General features: G+C 38.3%; 9 protein-coding genes across 9 annotated transcripts; 5 read left to right on the forward strand and 4 right to left on the reverse strand.

Annotated features, from left to right (window-relative positions):
* Positions 1 to 1635: 1635 nt before the first annotated feature.
* Positions 1636 to 2670, forward strand: C5L36_0B01090 (uncharacterized protein; the record flags this gene model as incomplete). Its single annotated transcript, XM_029464460.1, has 1 exon — positions 1636 to 2670. The coding sequence occupies one exon, from the start codon at positions 1636 to 1638 to the stop codon at positions 2668 to 2670; it is 1035 nt and encodes a 344-aa protein (XP_029320319.1).
* Position 2671: 1 nt separating this feature from the next.
* On the reverse strand, positions 2672 to 4981 carry C5L36_0B01100 (uncharacterized protein; the record flags this gene model as incomplete). The annotated part of the gene is made up of 1 exon (XM_029464461.1): positions 2672 to 4981. One exon carries the CDS (start codon positions 4979 to 4981, stop codon positions 2672 to 2674), a length of 2310 nt encoding a protein of 769 aa, XP_029320320.1.
* Positions 4982 to 5345: 364 nt separating this feature from the next.
* C5L36_0B01110 (uncharacterized protein) lies at positions 5346 to 5918 on the reverse strand (the record flags this gene model as incomplete). Its single annotated transcript, XM_029464462.1, has 1 exon — positions 5346 to 5918. The coding sequence occupies one exon, from the start codon at positions 5916 to 5918 to the stop codon at positions 5346 to 5348; it is 573 nt and encodes a 190-aa protein (XP_029320321.1).
* A 406-nt stretch (positions 5919 to 6324) lies between these two features.
* On the forward strand, positions 6325 to 9201 carry C5L36_0B01120 (uncharacterized protein; the record flags this gene model as incomplete). Its single annotated transcript, XM_029464463.1, has 1 exon — positions 6325 to 9201. One exon carries the CDS (start codon positions 6325 to 6327, stop codon positions 9199 to 9201), a length of 2877 nt encoding a protein of 958 aa, XP_029320322.1.
* Positions 9202 to 9922: 721 nt separating this feature from the next.
* C5L36_0B01130 (uncharacterized protein) lies at positions 9923 to 10171 on the reverse strand (the record flags this gene model as incomplete). Its single annotated transcript, XM_029464464.1, has 1 exon — positions 9923 to 10171. One exon carries the CDS (start codon positions 10169 to 10171, stop codon positions 9923 to 9925), a length of 249 nt encoding a protein of 82 aa, XP_029320323.1.
* A 563-nt stretch (positions 10172 to 10734) lies between these two features.
* On the forward strand, positions 10735 to 11706 carry C5L36_0B01140 (uncharacterized protein; the record flags this gene model as incomplete). Its single annotated transcript, XM_029464465.1, has 1 exon — positions 10735 to 11706. The coding sequence occupies one exon, from the start codon at positions 10735 to 10737 to the stop codon at positions 11704 to 11706; it is 972 nt and encodes a 323-aa protein (XP_029320324.1).
* A 90-nt stretch (positions 11707 to 11796) lies between these two features.
* C5L36_0B01150 (uncharacterized protein) lies at positions 11797 to 13107 on the forward strand (the record flags this gene model as incomplete). Its single annotated transcript, XM_029464466.1, has 1 exon — positions 11797 to 13107. The coding sequence occupies one exon, from the start codon at positions 11797 to 11799 to the stop codon at positions 13105 to 13107; it is 1311 nt and encodes a 436-aa protein (XP_029320325.1).
* Positions 13108 to 13229: 122 nt separating this feature from the next.
* On the reverse strand, positions 13230 to 13697 carry C5L36_0B01160 (uncharacterized protein; the record flags this gene model as incomplete). Its single annotated transcript, XM_029464467.1, has 1 exon — positions 13230 to 13697. One exon carries the CDS (start codon positions 13695 to 13697, stop codon positions 13230 to 13232), a length of 468 nt encoding a protein of 155 aa, XP_029320326.1.
* A 604-nt stretch (positions 13698 to 14301) lies between these two features.
* Positions 14302 to 18771, forward strand: C5L36_0B01170 (uncharacterized protein; the record flags this gene model as incomplete). The annotated part of the gene is made up of 1 exon (XM_029464468.1): positions 14302 to 18771. The coding sequence occupies one exon, from the start codon at positions 14302 to 14304 to the stop codon at positions 18769 to 18771; it is 4470 nt and encodes a 1489-aa protein (XP_029320327.1).
* Positions 18772 to 18801: the final 30 nt, after the last annotated feature.

Below are 18801 nucleotides of genomic sequence, written 5' to 3' on the forward strand. Positions count from 1 at the left end.
GGCTTTACATAAAGTTGCATATACAATGAACGTGAATGGATGGCCAAGTTACTTTACCATGGCCATGGGCAGAGGCATTCCCACTTCATGTGGAATATACACATCGATTAAATAGTGTTGGGTCTTGTTGGATCAACAGGGGGTTGGGAGAGTGTCACGCCAATAGCAACCGTGAATTGAACGTGTCTAAGAAACCCTCCCATGTAGCTGCAATTGAGTCCATCGTCTGTTTCTAGTATACGAGGCCTTCTCCTTAGCTTGGCGGTGTTAGAGGAAACGAGCCATGTCGGAAGAGAGTGGGAGACTATTAGAGCCAGCATAAGGCGTTACATAGTCACTCCGACCCCATGTCTTAGACCAAAGTTTGCACTGAGGATATGTTTTCGGTAGAGATATGCTCCAAAATGTGCAAACATGCCATTAACAGGGAGTTGGCTAAGCATTAGAAGCAGAGGTTTGTTATCTACAACTCCTGAATCCTCTGTTCGGCATCGATGCCTGTTGTCCTCTGGAAATCATCCACCATTCTCTTTGCACTCTGTAGGAAAGTCTGGCTGAAGTTATCCTTCATGTCCTTCCAGTTGACCCTCTTAAAGCTCTTCGAGTTGACTGCCCTATTGCAGGCATATTGGAACAACCGCTCTCCAAAGTGCAACCAGTAGGTCACCGCTCTAACTGCACCGTCCCCGTGGCTGACTGTCTTTGGATCTAGCTCAACCCCAGTGGCCACTTTGATGCCTGCTAAAACCATGGACAAGAGGGTGAGCTCCACCCCGACTCTTGTAATGTTACCCAACGAAAATACACTCATTCGACTTGGTGCTCCAAGTTTGCCCTTCTTGAAGAAATGCACGGACGAGTCATTGTAGAGTCCCATTTTCAAAAGACCCCCTTGAAGTGGTGAGGGTATTCTACACAAGCGGGCTCCTTATCGGATATTGTTACCAGCCGCCCAGCTAACTGTAACACAGTGTCTCTCCCTGGGTAAAGGAAAGCAAAGTGAGGACTTGGATTAACTACACTCCAGTTACAATTACAATTGTTCATGTCCGCTGGTGTGTACATGACCAATTGTTCGATGGAAGAGGGGAACAGTATCTCTGCTTAGTGCAAGTACGTTAAAGATATCAGGAGGCTGGGGGAGCAGTTAAACTACTGTGTGATGATGATGATGATGATGTTGTTGTTGTTGTTGTTGTTGTTGATATTCTCGTTGAGAGAACAGGCAAACACAGTTGGCGTGTGTATGTGAAACTTGTATTGTGTATTGGTCATTATCACATGTGGATATCTAATAGTTTCGTTACAACAAGGTTGTAGGAGCTGCAATTGAAAGTGTGTTTCCCAAACGAAACGGCACCACGTAGCTGTCAGTTCTTGCATCCCTAAGAGATGTTATATAAACAAACACCTCGGGGGATATTAAGGGTGTGATTCTACCCATTCCAAGAGAAATGCAGACATGCACGTTGTTTCATATAAGTAAATTGGATCCTCTACTGATATTGTTGTGTTGAGAGAGCGCTGCTACTAATTAAGAAAGTCAAAAGTTTTCATTTGAGGGGAAAGTGTCTGTAATCAACAGTTTTGCTGATAGGCCCCAACTAACTCCTTGTTGCAATCGAAGACGCAACAATGTCACTATCGAGTCTTCCCTCTGTGTCCCTAGGAGAGTCACAAGTGAAAAATTTGACTCCAGTGAAACTATTCCCAGGGAAGGATACCCCTTTCACTTCTCTTGCACATAACCCGCAGGGGACGTTCTTCATCACCACATCTCCTGCCGGATCCTTGCAACTATATGATGCCCTGCGAGGCCGACATTCCAAGACAATTTACTCTAAAAAATACGGATGTTCGAATGGCACTTTTTTACTGAAAGCATCGCAGCAAAGTACACCGAGTTCGTGTGTTATTGCATCAACTATACCAGCATCTAATAATAATAAGGCAAACAATGCGTTACGATTTTTAGACTTGAACACAAACTCGTTCATTCGATACTTTACAGCTCATACTGCTCAAGTTACTTCTGTTGTTTCATCCACATCCACATATTATGGCTTTGATACATTTTATTCTGCATCGAGGGATGGTACTATTCGGGTGTGGGACTCTCGAACAGAAACCCCTAATTCCACATTGGCAGGAATGGGTAGAAATCCAGTAATATCTATTGATCCCTCAGGGTCCATTATGGCCATTTGGAATGGTTCCAAAAGAGTCGTCAATCTGGTACAGGTGGACTATTTCCCCAATGGTCTCATTTCGAGCATCCCCGTAGACGTGAATGGTGATGTCGAATGCATGAAATGGGCCGGTAATTTACTTATAGTGGATGTCCCCGGCCGTGACAAAATTGTCATTGACACACTCCAGCATTCGGTGGTTAGTCGATTAGTTGGTGTTACAGAGTTTGTTACAGATACTGACGATGTCGTGAGAAGTGGAAGCCTTGACATTACTCCTGATTCTAAGTGGTGTTTTGGTGGTAGCGGTGATGCGTCAATACTGGCATGGTCGTTACACGATCTAAGCCCTAAACAACGTCCGATAATCATAGACTCTTTGGTGGATAAACAAGCCATACCCAGAATAGTTGTCCATAATCCTAAATTGGCGTGTTTAGTTACTGCGGACACAGAAATAGTGCTCAACCTTTACAGTTGAATCATTCGATGTATCTTATATCAGCGTGTTCTGTGCACCATTCGCACCAATCCTGTAACATTTGAACACCACACCGTTCCATTGTCTCCATATCACCAACAATAACAAGTTGTTTCTTGCATCGAGTGATGGACACATTTAATCGACGGAAGTCAGATAAAAACCCAACTTCTGCCTTATTTATTTCAAAGTTCGAACGAACAAGACTCAAAATAATGATTTCCTTTTCACGACCTTGAAATCCATCAACGGTACTGATTTCTACGTCTGGGTACACATCATGACCGTCTTCAGTGTCTTCTCCATATTCATCCTCTAAAGAACCATTTCGAATGAGGGACCGTAGGCGAGAGACCTGTGCGCTATATGGAGCTATAACTCCAATATCTCTTTCCCGGACTCCGAGTCTTATGAGCTTTTTTATATGTTCCTGTACAATATAACACTCACCTATATTATATTTGGAACCAGAGCCTATTGTTGAATCATCGATAGACTCGGAGCATGTTCCTCCCTGTGTATCATACCATATATACTGCTCTATTAAATCGGGATCGGCTTCATCCACTTCCAACACTTCGATCTTTTTGGTCACTAATTCTACGCTTGCTTTATTCGACTTCCTGATTCTCTTTGACTTATCCTTTGTCCTTCCTTTCGGTTTTCCTTTGACTATTTCCTTTGGCTCCGCAGTATACTCCCTTAGCAAATCAACAACTTTTTTATCCTTCACACTATCTGCAGCTTTTAGCTCACCGTGATACCACTCCCAACTAGGAAAAACCATACACTTCTCACACATCCGGTATTGAATGTTTAGAAACTTCACAAATGGAATTTTAAATTCGTCACCTCCATATACTTTAACGATTCGATCAAATAAAGAATTCGATAGCACTCTAAAATCTTTCCCGTCTGTTAAATGTATTGTGGGTGGTAACTGCTTATTATCTCCGGCAAGAACTAACCTTGAAGGGGCATGATTAACTATAGGAATCCAGCATGATGGTTCCATTGCCTGGGATACCTCATCTATTATGACAGTATCAAAAAAGCCTGTACCTCCTTGGGGGGTCTTCTCACCTACAAAGCCATAAATGTTGGAAGTCAGCTCCCAAGATCCAGATCCATGTAATGTGGAAACAACAACCTTTGATCCGATTAAAACTTCCCTGACACTTTTTTTGCTCCTAATTCTGAACTCTCTTTTTAAATCCTTGATCTCAGCCCACATTGACTTCCGGTCAATGTAAACTTTGCTAGTTCTGGGTTTCCTAACTTCGATCTCTAGCTTTGCTATATCTTTTTCAATCCCAGTTAATTCCTCGCCTGTTGTCAACTCCACCACATAATCTAGTGAGTGTTTCCGAATATCTGATAGCATACGTGCCGGGTGTCCTACTCTAATCAATTTGGTTGACAGATGTGGAGATAATCTTTCCACTATTGTATCCACTGCTATGTTCGATGGAGCAGTAATCAAAATACGCTTGTTTGGATACATCTGCAAATGCTGGAGAACGTATTCAACCAATGTAGAAGTTTTACCAGTTCCTGGTGGACCATGAATAATTGAAATCTGAGAAACCAAAGAGAACGCAATGGCATCAACTTGTGATTTGTTGAGTCCTTTATTAACCAATTCGAGTGATGCTGGGATATCTGTAGGGACACTGTATGAGATCCTCCCAAGGAGATATTGGACGATATCTGGTGCATACATACCATCAGCTATACCATCTAACGAATACTCAGATAGTTTCCTCAAAGTTGATTCCATACGTCTATAGGTTGCCTCATTGCTAACTTTCACCAACCATAGTCTCGTATTGGATGTTTGTAGTTTCCATGCACGTTCGTTAATATACTCTTGGGTATCGGAGTTAGCAAGGACAATGTTTATACGCATGTTGTTTGAGCTGGTAACAACACCTTCAATTGTAGTTGAATTTTCTATACTTTCCCATTGATCTTTTTCGTTAGAAGAATTCTGTAACTTTTTAAGGTTACTTGGTGGATACGGGTCTAATTTAACGATATCGCCGGATTTAAAGTCATTATTAGCCAATGGGTTGTTGATATTGTCACCCTTACCTGAGATAGATGGATCTGGGACTAGTTCAAGTATGATTTTGCCACCCAAACTTGTTCGAATATTCTCAATGACAAGATTCAAGATGGCTAGGCCGTTTTGTGTAAGAACTTTTGGGGGTGTTGTTGATAACAACTGATGTGTTTGTTCATAGTCCTCCTTTTTCTCGGCAGAGAGGGCCTCAATAAACTTACTCGAGAGCGTCTTATTATCAGCCATAGCTACAATAACAAGAGTATTAAATGTACGTCGGTAGGTAAGATACGATTTTGTAGATTTACGTCTCTGTGAGTGAAAAAATGTATTTTTTGCTTCTAAGGCCAAGAAACTTATTTGGTGTACAGGGAGAAAGCCAAGTTTACACTTACATGTGTCCGCACGCTACATTTCAATATGTCCAAAAAGACCACCTATCAAGTGTCTTTGGTAAACAACAATCTAGATGCTCATAAAAGCCACGGAAAAAATAAAAAAGTAGATTTCAAATGTGCCTTTTTATTAAAAGAGTTAATAAATAAGAATAAATAATGTTTTAATAAGCGTCGTTAAATAGGATATATTATCAGATAATAATTCAAGAGTCTTACATGATGACCAAGTCACCGAACTTCTCCTTGTAACCAGGAACTTCGAATCTACCCTTTGAAACCATATCTTGGACCTTATCTTCGACATCTGGTCTTGCCTTAACGACATCTTCAACAGTCAATTGATCAAATGGTCTTGCAGATTCAATGTTGTCTAAAGTCTTTTCTAATTCAGACAATTCAGCAAGAACTAAAGATTCGGTCTTCTTTGCATTTTCAATCGCTTTAACTTCAAAAGCTTCAATGATATTTAATTGCTTGGATAAATCAATAGTAGATGGCTTGAAAGATGCAACATCAGACTTGATGGTAGAAACAATCTTGGAGTTCTTTAATTGGCTGTATGCACCAAAGTCAACTTCAGTTGGTTGTTCCTTCAATGTGTACAAAACCTTCTTTGCTTCATCGTTTCTCTTCTTAAATGCAGTTAAAGAAGACGCAGTTTGACCGGTAAGGCCTAATTGAGGAATGATCTTTGACCAGTTGAGTTTGGAGGCAGCAGAGCTTGCAACAGACATGATTCGATGGGTCCTAAACAGAGCTCTTGGATTCCCCCTATCTACATACATATTCTAAACATGTTGGTTTTCAACATTTTCGTATTCGTAGGCTCTCTCGCTCTTGGTGAGGGCGAAAACTTATTTGGCCAATAGCAGTAATTGCGCACAACTAGAATGTACATTAGAAATCACATTTGAATGTGCACGTCTTTTATGCATACGTTTCCAGCGCCACAGTTTTTATGTTTCCTATTTGAGGTGTTTCGCATTATCGTGCTATTTTTGTCTGTTTTAGGCAAATGAAAGAATATTCTATTTTAAATGAAGGAAATCATCACTATGTCTGTTAAAATTCAGTCAGTCATTACATAAATTCAAGAACATTGAAAAATTGCTTTCTTGCTTTTTCTTGTCTCTGTTGTTTCTTCCAAACAGTTAAGGCATTGTTAAGACAAAATAAACTGCATTCTTATTAATGCTGAACCGTTCACTTGATACTGCCTTGGAGGAAACTCCCAGTGGATCTTGCACACCTCCAACAAGTCTAAGTCCGAGGACTCATAACGTGGAGCTTGTGTCTTCCAGCTTCAGCTATCACCATGAATCTTTAAATTCCACCTCACAATTGACAACTGACAAAACTACAACTTTCAAGAAATCCTTGCTGCATAGATGGACCCATAAAGACTCGATCCTTTGTGTTGCTGCGTCTCCCAAACGTAAGTTGCTCTATTGCGGTACACAAAATTCCACAATTATCGTGCTTGATTTGGTAACTTTTCAGAAAAAGCTAGAACTACAAACACATACAGGATCTGTACTCTGTTTGAAACTTAGTGAATGTGAAGATACTCTCTTTAGTGGCGGTTCCGATTCGTTGGTGAAGATTTGGAAAATTGAAGACGTAATTGACAAAGATTCATCAATTGCAATCTCTAATGCAGAATTTACAACAAATTTAGTACCAACACACACCATCTATTCCTTGCTTGATGTTGGTGATATATTCTCCATCTCCTGGATTGAGGAGCTCAAAACTGTATTCATTGGCGCTCAAAATGCTTCATTGTCATTCATCCATATTGATCCTGACATCACAAGTTCCCCCAACGACCATATCCAATTTATGCCGTCAAATAGGTTCGACAAATTTTTTGATTCAAACGGAACTAAGATCAAAAAGAACAGCAGTATTCTGACCCCATCACTTCCGTCCTCTACATCCGCTGATTTGTTGACAGACAAAGTTCAAGTTATTCAAATTCCTGTAAATAATATAATTTCCTATGCTCATAATGGATATCTATATGCCCTCGACTACATTACAATTGCAGATCCCCTAACATCTACTATTGGTGGTAACATGGCTGAGGATTACAAGCATATAATCATCTCGGCCGGTGGAGACGGCGAAATTAGATTATGGGGATACAGTTCACAAAAATCTCTAGTTCATTTGAAATCTCTTGAGGACGCACAGGCTGATTCGATCTATTCATTGGCTATACACAAACCAACATTGACTGTGTACGCGGGTTCGTCGGATGGCAACATCCATGTATGGGATTTAACTACATTCCAATTGATCAAAACAATCCAAATCGATAACAGTGGTGACGTTTATACGTTAGCTGTGCTTTCTAATGATAACAATTCTCCAGAATGGTTATTAGTTGGTACGGATTCAGGAATAGTCAAGAAGCAATTAACGAATTCGTTGGATAATTTAGATTTGGAAATAGGCACAAATAATTCTACTATTATTCAAATAACCAAGGATGATCCATGCTTAACATTGCAAACATTTAAAATCAATAACGAATCATATCTTGTCGGTGCCGGTTCTGACAAGACCATTTCCTTATGGCCTTTACATGATATAAATGATACTTGTAGTGTGAATACGCTGAAGAATAATGATGGTGGATTTGAACATCATAAAAAATACTCTAGAAAGGATAAGAATTTCTTCACTACCGAAAATTTTCTGGCCATATTGGGAGAGTTGATTAGCTTCAAATCGGTCTCCAAACAACCGGATCTCTACATGGGTGAATGTAGGAAATGTGCCAATTATCTAACAGTTTTATTTAAATCCTTAGGGGCAACTAAGACACAATTATTGCCGGTCGAAAATGGTGGCAATCCCGTTGTGCATGCAATTTTTAAGGCTAACTCACAAAAGATAAAAAATGGGTTTGAACCTACAAGATTATTGTGGTATGGGCATTATGATGTTATACCTGCTTCATCTACAACATGGGATACTCCTCCATTTGCAATGACCCCGAGCGATGGTTATCTTTATGCTAGAGGTGTGACTGACAACAAAGGACCTTTATTGGTGTCTATCTTTGCAATAGCTGAATTATACTCAAAGAACGAATTAGACAGTGATGTTGTGTTTGTGATTGAAGGAGAGGAAGAAAGTGGTAGTTGGGGGTTTCAGAATGTTATATTCAACAATATTATGGAAATTTGTGATTTCAAAAAGATTGATTGGATTTTGTTAAGTAATTCATATTGGTTGGATAATAATAACCCATCCTTGAATTATGGGTTAAGGGGTAAACTGGAGATACAGGTAGAAATTTGGTCTGACAGACCTGACAGACACTCTGGTGTTGATGGTGGTGTTTATGTTGAGCCATCAATGGACTTGATCAAGATCTTAAGCAAGCTAGATAATAATGGTAAGATTATGATTGCAGGTTTTGAAAAGATTTATGAAAATGACGAACGGCTGAACCAGGATGGCGATATAGCTCACCATTTAGAAGAGTGGGAAAGGCCTCTTTATAAGGAAATCAGTAGTAGGATACCTGATATAAATATCAACGAATTATTGAGAAAATGGAGACTACCAAGTTTGACATTACATAAAATTGAAATGTCTGGTCCTGACAATGATACAGTTATTTCTCAGAAAGCAGAGGCTAAATTAAGTATCCGTATTATCCCAGGTCAGGAATTAGATGATGTCAAACAAGCATTTAATGAGTACGTTAACCAATGTTTTAATGAACTGAATAGTACTAATCATTTAAATATCAAGATCATGCATGAAGCCGAACCATGGCTGGGAAATATAAACAGTTCCGGTTTCAAAGTTGTCTCAGAATGTGTTGAGGAAGAATGGGGCATTAAACCGATTCTGGTTCGGGAAGGTGGTAGCATCCCAGCTATCAGGTTCTTAGAGAAGGCATTCCAATCCTCGGCCATTCATATACCTACTGGGCAATCGAGTGATAATGCCCACCTCAACAATGAAAGGGTTAGGATTGTCAATTTACTAAAGTCAAGGGAAATTATAAAAAAGGCTGCCAAAAAGTTGGTTAAGGAAGATTTATAGAAGTTGCATTTTGGCAGCGGCTTTTACCCTTACACGTATACTCATATGTGCACGAATTCCATTTACTGCGATGTGTTGTTGGGTTTTCTTTCGAAAAGGACCGTTAGGTATATAGTGTATAAACTGTAAATAATTTTGATTGGGAGACAATATTAGAGTAAAAGGATAGTGAGATACAAAATGGCGTCGTACATTTTCTTAAAGATTTCAATTTCCAATCTCAATTCTTATACTAAAGTTCAGGTAAACGTCTAACAGAGAACAAAATTAAAAAAATGAGAAACGCCTTTCCTTTTTAAATTAAAACTTCTACTTAGAAACCTTCTTTATTGATTTGACTTAATAACGATGGATAAACGCATAAACGCATGCAATCAAAAAGTTTTGATGTCTATTTTGTATTTTTCAAGAAACTTACAAAAATCATCAATTAAAACTTAGTTGGAAGGTGTGATTCAAATTAGAGCCAAGCAGGTATTAAATCAAAAATCAATCAAAAATGAAGTTCCTAGTTTAGAGAATTGTTTTTTTAAATGGATACTGAAAGCATTAAAATTTATTAATTTTTATTTGTTTTTAAAAATTATTATTTGTATTAATAGAAAACTAATATAAAAATGAATATTGGAATGAAAGATTTCTTCTAAAAAATGACGAGAGATTGTATTTCAATACCGGTTTATTTTAATATTGGTCCAATTTTCAATCATAATGTAAGAGCTTACTTTCTTCTGAATGCACAACCGTCAGATAACTTACACTTACCACCGGTTGGAGTACACAAGACATTGGTACAAGAGTCACAGGTGACAGCAGTTTGAGAGTGGGAGAAAACGGTGGTGATTTGTAAACAACCTGGACACTTAACATCCATGAAGAAAGATCTTGGACCTTGGACTAAGGTCTTTAATTTGTGTTGTTGAGCTTCAGAAGCTGGGTTTGGGTGTAACAAATCTTGAACTAAAACCATGTTGGATGTATTGTATACTCTTGTAAGCTACTCTGTGAAGAAGGTTCTAAAAATCTTTCAATATTATGATGAAAAATTAACGTAAAGTAGTAGTATAATGAAAATTCGATATTCAGGTGAAGAATCTGAGCAAACGGAGATTCACAGTTTGAAAGGGAAATTGCCACCTTCGAATGGGGTTTGAGAGCGAGGTGGGGGGGAGCCAGAAACGTGTGACTGCGAATTTGAAGGGCAAGTGCGAACCAGTTTTACAGCGCTTCCAAAAAGAGAAGTTTGGAAATTGCGGTCGAAGGTAGTTTTTTTTTTTTTTTGCTCCGGAGAGGGGCGACTAATGAAAAACAAAGAAAAAATATCTCAAATAGGAAACCCAAACCCTTGATATATGCACGTGATCGTGGGAGCGTTTTGCCTTTCTAGAACCTCTTATCTAAGAATAGAGGCTCAGCTTGGAATTGTTTTACAGATTCCATTTTACTTGGTGTTGAAGGGCAACCTCATTATATCTGGTACAGAGATAAATAAAGAAGTCAGCACATTTAATTGTAGCTAAATCGACAATTCATATGACTCCGGACACTTCAAAAGTATCTTCTGCTCTAAGAACAGCCGTTGGAAGATGCAGTAAAAACCCACAACCAAGAATTACCCTCTCTACTGCTCAAATTGTTCTCGTGAGCCTGGTATTTACAATTTTACAAGAAATATCGACACTCAAGCTTAATATTGCTGGTCCAGTAGTGTGTTTGATTATCCTGTTGATGATTGCAGTAGGAACTTACTCCATAGCGCACCAGCTGCCCTTATCAACAAGTCTTTGTCGAATGAAGCTAAAACTTGTAGTTAGAGAAATAAGAAATTCAACCCAAGGTGTACATATTGACATTTGTACCACAATCACCGTTGTTTTGTTAGCTGCTTGGATATTATCCGTTTGGAAATCGGGAACCAGCTTTCTAGTGTGGTGTTTCGTAGTATGGATCTATAATCTATCTGATAGAACACACGTCACACATACAAACACGGTCATCTCGTTTAGCTCATCATCTAGTAAACGATGTATCTCAGCTAATCATATAGGTAGTGCCAGTAATGATTGCATAAACATACAAAGAAACTCGGCTTTTGACCACAACTGTCTAACTTCTTCAGCTCATATTAACCAATTAGAAGCCAAAATTTTCAAGATGGAAAAGAAACTTCTAGAGTTAGAAGACGATAAAGTCCAACTAAACTTGTTGTTGTATGCCTTCAACCACAACCTTAATGACAAATTCAATCATCTAGAAAAAACACTTTTTGATAAAACTGAGCAAGTTCAATCTAATATTTTCAAAATAAACGCTTCATTATCACCCCTGAAAAGAAAACGGAAGCATGTGTGTTTGAATATAGTGAAGCTGTACTTTAAGTGTTTTCTTATTGCTGTACTTCCCCGCTGGGTAATCATACCCCTAAAAAGGTTAAAGAAAAATTTGGAAAACCTAATGTCGATTGTACGCACAATGCTAAAATTTCGGAGATCGTTTTACTCATGAATTATTAGAATAAAAAATTTAAAGAGCCATCTAGTTCACACCGTATTGTTTCTTCATTAAACTCACGTTAAACCACCTACACCTTTCTCTATGGCTAATAAAAATAGGCCTAAAAAGAACCGTGGGGCATTCTATAAAAAATACGTCTATGGGGAATCGGCTGAAAAATATGTTGAGCAGCTGAAAGTTCAAAGCACTGCTAGTGAATGGTATGATAACTCCAGTGATCACGCCAATAGTGATCTAGAAAAGTCAACAAACATTAATATTACGGGAAAAGCGGAGACTCAAGGAAAATTAAAATTGCCATTGGAATTGATTCTGACCATTCTGAAATTGACGCCAAATCCATACTGTACTAATCATCTACTGGTTTGTAGGACGGTTTATTGGTCCTTTTTGAAAGACATTTATGAAAATCCAAAATTAAAAGCTAATAATCTTCTTGATTTTTTAGATATTATCAGTGGTGATAATGCAGCTTTAGTGAGAAATCCAGAAGAAAGCGTTAGTAATGGTAAAAATGTCAAGTTGCAACTGAAAAGAAAGTTTCAGAATACTGTCAAATGTCTGGATTTATCGAACGTGATACAGAGCGGTAAAAACTCAAATATGAGTAAACTGTTAAGAAGAACCAGTCCATCGTTGGAAATATTTGTATCTTCGCAATCAAGTTTTGGGCCTGCGCCATTGATTAGTCTAAGAGGATGTTCAAAATTAAAGATACTTGACCTCAGGTTAGTTAATGAAACTGTTAATCTAGTTGAATTATTCAAAAGTTGTGAATGTCTGACCTTATTGGAGCAACTGAGTTTTCCTCGAAGTTCTGTTGTGTGTGATGAGTATGACTTCAACTGGCCACCGAATCTATGGTACTTGAGACTGCAAGGGGGTGTTTCAGATACTTTTGCAATGAATGTCAGATTCCCACACACAATCACTTGCCTTGAGTTTGCATATTGCCCGAACCTCACAAGCAGTGGACTGGATTACATATTAGGGAATATTGGGATAAACCTGAAGCGGTTATCCATAACCTACCCGATGCCAAAAATTGGTGATCAAGGGGCAGATCACGTCTTTTATTACTGCCCAAATATAAGATCATTTTGTGTGGATGTTGCATATATATCTTGGGAATTATTTGGTGATGAGTACCTTGTAACATTGGAAGAGTATGACCGTCCATTGAAAAATATTGTAATTGAAAGTGTTGGATACATGGGCATGTGTGATAAATTGACACCTAATGATATTACAGTTGCAGTTGACGAAGAAAGGTTGCCATGTTTGAAAACACTGGGATTGAGTTCATTATTAGGGTGGGATTTCAGAGGTGAAGATATGGAAGATATGGTTAGTGAGTTACACCACCATGGAATTGAGGTCTTTAAGATTTAATAGATTCGTGTAAAATATAAGTTATAATTCAGTACATAAGTTTATATGGTTTGAGAAAGTGTCTACACTTTTTTTTCAAACAAAAAAAGGAAGTAAAAACAAAGAGAGGTCCTCATAAAAGATTATAAAGACTTATTCATGAATTTCTTTCTGCCAAATGCCAACCAGAATTTACTTGGCTGATCTGGACCTTGTTGGTATAATCTTTGGAGTAATCTGTTTGCTAACTCTTGTCTAAATTGAGCCAAATATTGTCTTAGGAACATGGCATCGTTCTTATTAGCAGGCGATAGATAAAGAGCATTTAATGGGAAGCCAATGTCACCTGGAATTGCAAAATCATCGAGTGCCAAATTAGTAAGTATCCGGACAGCATTATTATAGTTTGTGATTGGTGAAAGAGCATTTAAACATTGGGAAACAAACAGAATGCCGTATATCAAGGTTCTATCAGAGGCTCCCTTAATTTCAAAATTTTTGAAGAATGTGTTGGCCCTAAATAAATCCAGAATTTCGTCAATAATATCGTATTCCTCCATAGCCGGTATAGCTGGACCTTTAAATTGTGTCTTCAATGGAAGGACGGCCATGTTACCTACGATTCTAGCGTTTGTATCCTCTTCGGCGAGGAAAGTAGAATGATAAGCCTGCAAAGTGAAAAAGAGGTTAGTATGTGATTATCAGCAATGACAATAACGTAGCACTAATGCATCAGTTGAGGGGGGAGAATGAATATACTTACAGGCATCTTTAGTTGCACACTATAGGGTCTCGGTGAAACAATTGCCTAGTAAGCCCCTTTCCTGTGAAGTGCAGTTGGTTATTACCGGCAGCTAGAATCTGAGAAAAACATGCACACACTCGCCCTTGCTAATTCTGGTTCTGCATCGGATTCGGATGGTGGCGAGCTATTTCCAAGTGTGTCATGAGGTGAGTACCTTTAATCAATGCTTCCTGTTTTGACATATCCTGAATTTGTGCATCAAGCCCGTGTGTATTTTGCTGCCGACATCCGGCCTACTCTTTGCATACCGGTAAAAAATAGACAACCTTGTTTTTTTTCTTTTCTGAAAAGGAGAACACACAGAACTAGCGGATATAGGTACAAACAAAGCCACTGGATCACTATTGATTGGCCTGAAGAGGGTGTATACATAGCTCAATTTCTTGCTGTGAATTCAATTAATCACTTTAATGCATTTACACCACAATTCAAAGAAAAGTGGGAAACATGTCGACTCACTGAAGGCCCAATTTTCAGAGACTCATTCGGCAATGCCTCTCTCGGATATTCCTTCCCTACCGACTCCCAGGGTGAAATCGCCTATTTACGAACATCATGTCCAAGAACAGTTGAATCATCATTTATATGAACAATTATCATCTCCAGTCAAATCAAACTACTCGGCAAGTGCAAGTGTAAGTCAAGTATACTCTACCCGTTCAAGTCCTTCTAGGCAGCAATTACAAACTCATCCAATCCAACTTACCAAGTCTAATACATCAACAACTGCATATGCACCGACTCCTTCAACTTCATCTGAGTCATCTCTATCACTAGGTAACTATCCAGGACAGAACACCAATTCATCTAAATCTCAAGTTACTCCAACTAATCCAAAGTTCAATGAAGACCAACTTTTGAGTGTTTACAACACCCCCCTTGAGCGTCCGAATAGTACGAGAACACCATCAAGTGATAGCGCTACAAGCCATACATCCATCCATCAGCAGCAGCACTACCAGCAACAACTTCGTCATCAACACCATCAACTTCAGCAGGAGCAGCAACATCAACTTCAGCAACAACAACAATATTTTAATCAAAATCAACAATCTCTCAGTTCTCAGGCAATAACACAGCAACGAATTCCATCTTATAACTTTCAGCATCAACATACTCAGCTTTCAAGCCCGGCTTATGAAAGAATGAATACTCGGACGCCTCAAGCAGCCATATTCAACCAGCAACAAGCCGCACCTCAAGCCAAATATCAGCAGCAGCAGATTCAGCAAAAACAGCATAATTATACTGAAATTGTCTCTAATACACCACAGGTACCGTTGCCCCAACAGGCACAACAACAACCGACATTACTGCAAAAGCGGAATATTAGAGGTAAACTACCTCCAATAAATACGCAGCCAACTATGGATTATGATGATGATTTCAATGACAGTCCATTAACAATGAGAAAGGGTCCCTCTTCTTTAGCTAGTGATCTTCCAAACCCACATGCTTTATGTGAGCAAAATGATCAATCGAAAACCTCCACTGCAATTACAGCCACAACACCATCGATATATAGACCGCAGACAGAACTTTTACCAGGTAAAGCATTTGGTATAAAACAAAGATCGGGTTCCGAGTACAGTAACAGCAGCAGGCAAAAATCACAAATTGAATCTGCAAAACGATCACCATCACTACCAGTGACGAGAGAAGGTTTCTCATCAAACGTCACACCACTTTCCTACCAATCTCAACATAATGAGGTTCCTAAATCCCCATCTCAAGACAATGTCAATCCTTCATCCTCCATTCGAAAGAGCCCAATTATTAGACAATCAATAAACTTCTTAAAGAATGCAAGAAATTTTTCCTCTTCCTCGATAAACCAAATGGATTCACCAACGATTACTGGACACAGTTCTGCTAGAGAAATGGAAAAATACCATTTTCCATCCAAACAAGCAACGTCCAATGGTAGGACCATTCCTCAGAAAGTTGATTACAATGCTAATAGTGTAAGAAAATCCAGATCATTTAGCACTCTGACCAGAAGAGTTACATCAAACTCCTCACTTAGACAGAGTGCTGATAAGGGTAAAATTGCCTCAGCCACCTCCTTAGCTAGCTCGGCATTAGTTTCTTCTGTTTCTGTGAAGAAACGGTACATTTATCCCGCATTGCTTTCTGAAGTCGCAGATGCCTTTCTACATGAGATTAAGCTAAGTTGTCATTTTAAGTATGGTATTGAATACAGAAATTCTTTTTCTGGTGCAGAGGCAGTCGATATTCTCTGCAAAGTTACTAGAACAAGAGATAGAAATTTAGGTATAATTATTGGTAGGTCTTTGGATGCTCAACGTTTATTCCATGATGTTACATATGAACATAGATTAAGAGATAATAAAAATGAGATATATTTAATCAATGATGAATTCTTATATGATCAATCAAGTGATAATTTTAGAAGACAAAATTCTATTGCTAGTAATATGACCCAAAATGATGAGTACTCTGTTAGCACTTATAATAATACTAAAAATGAAAAGCCACCACCTGAAAAGCAAATATGTGGTGTCTTCACTCTACTCACTGAATGCTATTCACCAACTTGTACCGTGGAAAAATTATGTTACAGTGTGTCATGTCCTAGAAGATTTGAACAAAAAATGAGACAGGAAGCTCAATTGAAAAGTTTAGTTCGTTCTGATTCACATAGTCTTTTCACTCAAGATGACCAGAAACAATATTGGCAACTCTCGGTTCCTAAGTCGCTACTAAATTCTCTTGACAAAAGAGAAATTAAAAGACAAGAATGTATTTTTGAAACGATAAACTCCGAGAAGACGTTTATCAAGGATCTAGAATATATTCGAGAGTTTTGGATCAGACCCTTGTCTGAAACAAAAATCATCAAGGATAAGGAGAGAGATCATTTTATTAGAAATGTTTTCCATAATATCAATGAGATTTGGGAAGTTAATCATAAATTTGCAGAGGCTTTAATTCGAAGGCAACAAAAGAATCCTTATGTTGAAACAATCGCTGATATTTTCCTTGAATACATCCCTCAATTCACACCTTTTTTGACCTATGGTGCAGGTCAAGTTATTGGTAAGTACGAATTTGATAGACAAAGAAGACACAATCCATTGTTTAGAAGATTCATCGAAGATACTGCCAAAAGAGAGGAGTCTAAAAGGTTAGATTTATCTTCTTTCTTATCAAAACCCACCACTAGGCCTGCAAGATACCCGCTATTGTTGAAGAGTATTAAAGATCATACTGATCCAGAATCTCCTGATTACAAGAGGTTGGGTTCTGCTATCGAATTGTTAGAAAAAATGTTAACTAAGATTAACTACGAAACTGGTAAACAATCTGATAAGATGAACTTATTTCAAATAAAGCAGAAACTAATATTCAAACCAGGTGAGCTGGTTGACCTGAAATTGAGTGCAGATAACAGAAAAGTCATTTATCAGTGTGTTCTAAAGAAAAAAGGTTATCAAGAAAAAGAAAAACAAGGGGAAATTCATGTTTATTTATTTGACCACTGCTTGTTGTTTGTAAAAATTGGGTATGTGAATAAAAGAGAAGTTTATAGAGTTTACCAGAGGCCAATTCCTTTGCCTTTATTATTCTTTTCGACCACTGAAACTGCACCCACAATGAGAGCTATCAGAAAACTAGCTAGTAAAACCGGCTCTGCACCGTCGCATATTGGTCCAAGTTTAAACTCTACAATGGTTCCGTTAAATTCTACTGTTTGCAAATCCCCGCTTTCGTTCAAGTATCTAGGTACTCATGAGTATGAGTTGACTCTATATGGTACACCGGCAACTCAAAAGATTTTATCAAGCAAGATTGAGGCACAAACGAACAAAATTCTTGCTGACAACGACGTTTACACTTTAACACCTTTATGCTCTAACTTTTTTGACTCTCAAAATAGAATTAATTGTGTCGTCCCGTTTGATGGAGGCAGGAAACTACTTTACGGGACTGATTCGGGTGTTTACGTCAGCGACAGATCTTCTTCAAACAATACAAGGGTGAAAGTCATTGGTAAAGTCAATGTTATCCAAGCGGAAATCATTCAAGAGTATCAGCTTTTCATCGCTCTTTGTGATAAGAAACTTATCTATTGGCCGCTTTCTACTCTACAGGATGGTGATCCTAACAAAAACGCGAAGCTAGGCAAAGAATTAATGAACCATGTTTCATTTTTTAAAACAGGTGTTTGTGATGGTAGAATGTTAGTATGTGCTGCCAAATCGACATCTAATATTGTTAGGATTTTTGAGCCAGTAGATCCTATACAACAAAAGAAACAAAAAAAGAAATTCAATAACAACAAGGAGGATATCCATTTCTCCTCTGAACCTGTTTCTATTAATTTTTTGAAGACAAAGTTATGCGTTGGATGCTCCTCTGGATTTCAAATAGTCTCGCTTGTTAATAATTCTATGGAGGAACTACTTGACCCTGCAGATACTTCCTTGGAATTTGCAACTGGTAAAGAAGGTTTGAAGCCTTTAAATATTGATCGAATCAACAGTGATTTCTTGCTCTCGTATTCCAGTTTTTCTTTTTTCATTAACCATAATGGATGGAGAGTCAGGCCTAAATGGATGATTGAGTGGGAAGGTGTACCTCATGCCTTTGCCTTATGGTATCCATACTTGTTAGCCTTTGATTCAAATTTTATTGAAATCAGAAGCGTTCAGAATGGAGATTTGCTTCGAGTCATTGTTGGTGAAAATATAAGGTTTTTACATGCGTCTTCGCAAGAGATTATGTACGCTTTTGTTGATGACAGAGGTTACGATGTTGTTGCATCTCTTGATTTTTGGGATAAAAGCATGAAAAACAGCAGAAGCAGAGGTAATACAGTGAGCGGAAATTCTCAAGTTGAACAGCTTTCAGCCTAACTCGATTCTTACTGAATAATTGTACTATAT

This window comes from Pichia kudriavzevii, chromosome 2, assembly GCF_003054445.1.
Source record: "Pichia kudriavzevii chromosome 2, complete sequence".
Lineage (NCBI taxonomy): Eukaryota > Fungi > Ascomycota > Pichiomycetes > Pichiales > Pichiaceae > Pichia > Pichia kudriavzevii.